Source organism: Priapulus caudatus, unplaced genomic scaffold (assembly GCF_000485595.1).
Source record: "Priapulus caudatus unplaced genomic scaffold, Priapulus_caudatus-5.0.1 Scaffold284, whole genome shotgun sequence".
In the NCBI taxonomy this organism is placed as follows: Eukaryota; Metazoa; Priapulida; class Priapulimorpha; order Priapulimorphida; family Priapulidae; genus Priapulus; species Priapulus caudatus.
In genome coordinates, this window is record NW_014577345.1 from 327,069 (window position 1) to 330,084 (window position 3,016).

Genomic DNA, 3,016 nt, shown 5'->3' on the forward strand with positions numbered 1-3,016 from the left:
AGAGAGAGAGAGAGAGAGAGAGAGAGAGAGAGAGAGAGAGAGAGAGAGAGAGCGAGAGAGAGAGAGGGAGAGAGAGAGAGGTTGATAGATAGAAGAGCGGTGCGAATGACATTGCACGCGGCAGGCGTGGCTTTGCCCTTCATTTCTTACAAACACGAGCAGCAGCTCTCCGTGCGTTTAGAAGTAGAACGCATGTTGGTGCAGATCGTAGTAGACGGTTTAATCGCCGCGAGAATTCACTCAGGCATCCTAGGTTTCCTAGCGTGATAATATTTACTCTCGCACACGCGCCACATAGACATCACGTTCCTCTGTTTTATCCGCGCATGACCAAAAACGTCCGTTCGGGAAATTCCTCAAGATCAGCCGAAGGTTCGAAACAAGAGTGTGCATGCGTAGCCGTGGCGGAAGGAAGAATTAATATCGAGGGGGAAGTTGCGTGATTGCCACACGCACACTGTCACGGGTATAATTAGCACAAGCTAAATCTCTATCGCAAAAAGAAAAATATCCAATAACGAAGTACAACGAAACGAAGAAGTAGTNAGAGAGAGAGAGAAAGAGAGAGGGAGGAAGAGCGAGAGCGACAGCGCCCAATTTTAAAATTAAAACACTTAACGGCGGCGTCGCTCAATCTCGCATCTGCATCGAATTTACACAATCAGTTAATTGGTTTATCGACATTCGACTCGATCTGAGAACGCCGAGTCGTTGAGGTTTTATCGCTGGAAGCGCGTCTAGTAAGAAACGCTGACTTCTTACGGCGGCGGCGGCTAAACATAGTATGGTAGTGCCGCCGCCGCGAGCAGAAGAGAGATGCTGATGGTTACACTGACAGCAGAGTGACGGCGCCTCTGTTATAGCGATCTGAAGCTGCAATGTAAGCTGACGAGGAGGAACACGCTTACATACACGCTTACACGCGCACGCACACACACACACACGCGCGGACGCATGCACGTACACACAAGCTCACACTCACGCGCGCACGCACACACACACGCACACACACACACCACGAACGCACGCACACACGCAGACGCATGCACGCACATACATACATACACACACACACATGCACGCACACACACGCACACACACACGCACACACACACCCANGAGAGAGAGAGAGAGAGAGAGAGAGAGAGAGAGAGAGAGAGAGAGAGAGAGAGAGAGAGAGTATTGCTGCCTCGCTCGCAACAAATCTCATCGCTTCTGAACATTTCTCTTCAGCGCGTACTTCTTTCCTCGCCGGATAAAAATAGCAGCCATCATCATCATCATCGTCGTCGCTGCCGCCGCCGCACGCGAGGCGACACGCCCTCCCTCGTTCCCGCCGCGCTCTACTTCTCCTCCTCCTCCTCCTCCTCCTCCTCCTCCTCCTCCCCCTGCTCGCCCCTCCCTCCGACACAGTTTTTTCCCCGCAGTGTAGATTCTTTTTCGCGCGCGAGGAAAATTATGACACAAGCGCAACCGCATGAAAAACAATTTTCTCATATAAATTGCAGTAGGAGAGAGGGAAGGTAATCCTGGTCTATAAACATCGGTGATTACGCTGGGTGAACTAAAGCACTCAGACGCCGAAAAATATCTGCTGAATTGCAAGGAATCAATCTCTTGAAATTAGTAGATAATTTAGCCGTTGTCAAAAAATTTTTATTAGTATGATTAGTCATGGATGTAACTTGATCTGGTAGACCATTCATTGATGTAAACATCATGAAGTTACGAGGATGGAAAATCGTAGCTTATCCTGTCGTAAGTTTACGACAGCTAGAACTCTCTCGGGGTCTTACCCCAGCTATCAAGCAACGATTACAAGAACGAAATCACACAACAAAATTATAGTTACTTTGACGCTATATGTTCAATTATTCGCCATAATACCTATTTCTTAGAAATCCTGTATTTCTAATAAAAAACAGGTCGGTAACACCATCTCACCATCGCAAATAAAAACAACCGTTCACAAAGGAGGCGATTGTTTTCTTATTGTCTTGTTGTTCTCTTGTTTTCCATGTTTTGTTTCTGAGTCATGACGCCCGCATCCTGCGATACCACGTTTTGCAGTCAATATTATAATAAATATATATATTTCAACGTTAAATAAACGAACAAAGTTCACGAATGCACGAGTCATAGGACCCATTAGATCCTTTTAGGTTAGGTTCCTATGCGGAACCCGCGCGCGTGAAATATTACGTAGTTGATGAACGCTAACCAAAAGGTGTTTGCCGCGTCCGGTAACAATACAAAACAGAAACAAAGGAACAATAAGAAACAATACATTCGATTTACGATAATGCGGCTAAAATAAAATGGCGTCTGTAACAGAAACAAGAGCCGTGAAATAAATTCTACGTAGAAAAATTACACACACGACGTAGAACAAAAACGGGGAAGAGGAGGTTACCGCCTCTACGGGGGAATAAAGAACGAGGAAACTTCCAAAGCGGGGAAAAATGCGAATAATGAAAAAAATACAGAAAAATACAGAAGTGCGGGAGCACGACAAACACACGCAGACGACTAGCGATAGGCAATGCTTACCGGGCTCTGCTGGAACAGGCGTAAGCTGATATGTGGTCGTTGTTGAAGGCACTGTAGTTGCCGTGGCGACGCCTAACGACGAGCTGGGATTGGTTGCCGTCATGTAGGGGTAGTTCTGTGAGGGGTAGTAGGTAGGGTAGGCCGACTGCCCGTATGCGGGGTAGGCACTACTACTGTAGTCGATACCCTAGTGAGAGAAACACAGAAAGTGTGTGAGAGAAAGAGAAAGAGAAAGAGCGAGAGCGAGAGAGAGGGAGCGTGAGAGAGAGGGAGGGAGAGAGGGAGCGAGAGCGAGAGAGAAAGAGAGAGAGAGAGGGAGCGAGAGAGAGAGGGAGGGAGAGAGGGAGCGAGAGAGAGAGAGAGAGAGAGAGAGAGAGGGAGAGAGAGAGAGAGGGAGGGAGAGAGGGAGAGAGAGAGGGAGCGAGAGAGAGAGGGAGGGAGAGAGGGAGCGAGAGAGAGAGAGAGA

The 3,016-nt window shown here is 47.9% G+C and overlaps 1 protein-coding gene across 1 annotated transcript in view; it reads right to left on the minus strand.

The window, feature by feature from the left end:
* LOC106808529 (eyes absent homolog 4-like) overlaps positions 1–2,733 on the minus strand; it is a 34,932-nt gene extending 32,199 nt beyond the window's left edge. Inside the window, exon 1 of the mRNA XM_014811286.1 lies at positions 2,551–2,733. Coding sequence (XP_014666772.1) covers positions 2,551–2,653 — 103 coding nt within the window. The 5' untranslated portion in view covers positions 2,654–2,733. The remainder of the gene's footprint in view (positions 1–2,550) is intronic.
* Positions 2,734–3,016: the final 283 nt, after the last annotated feature.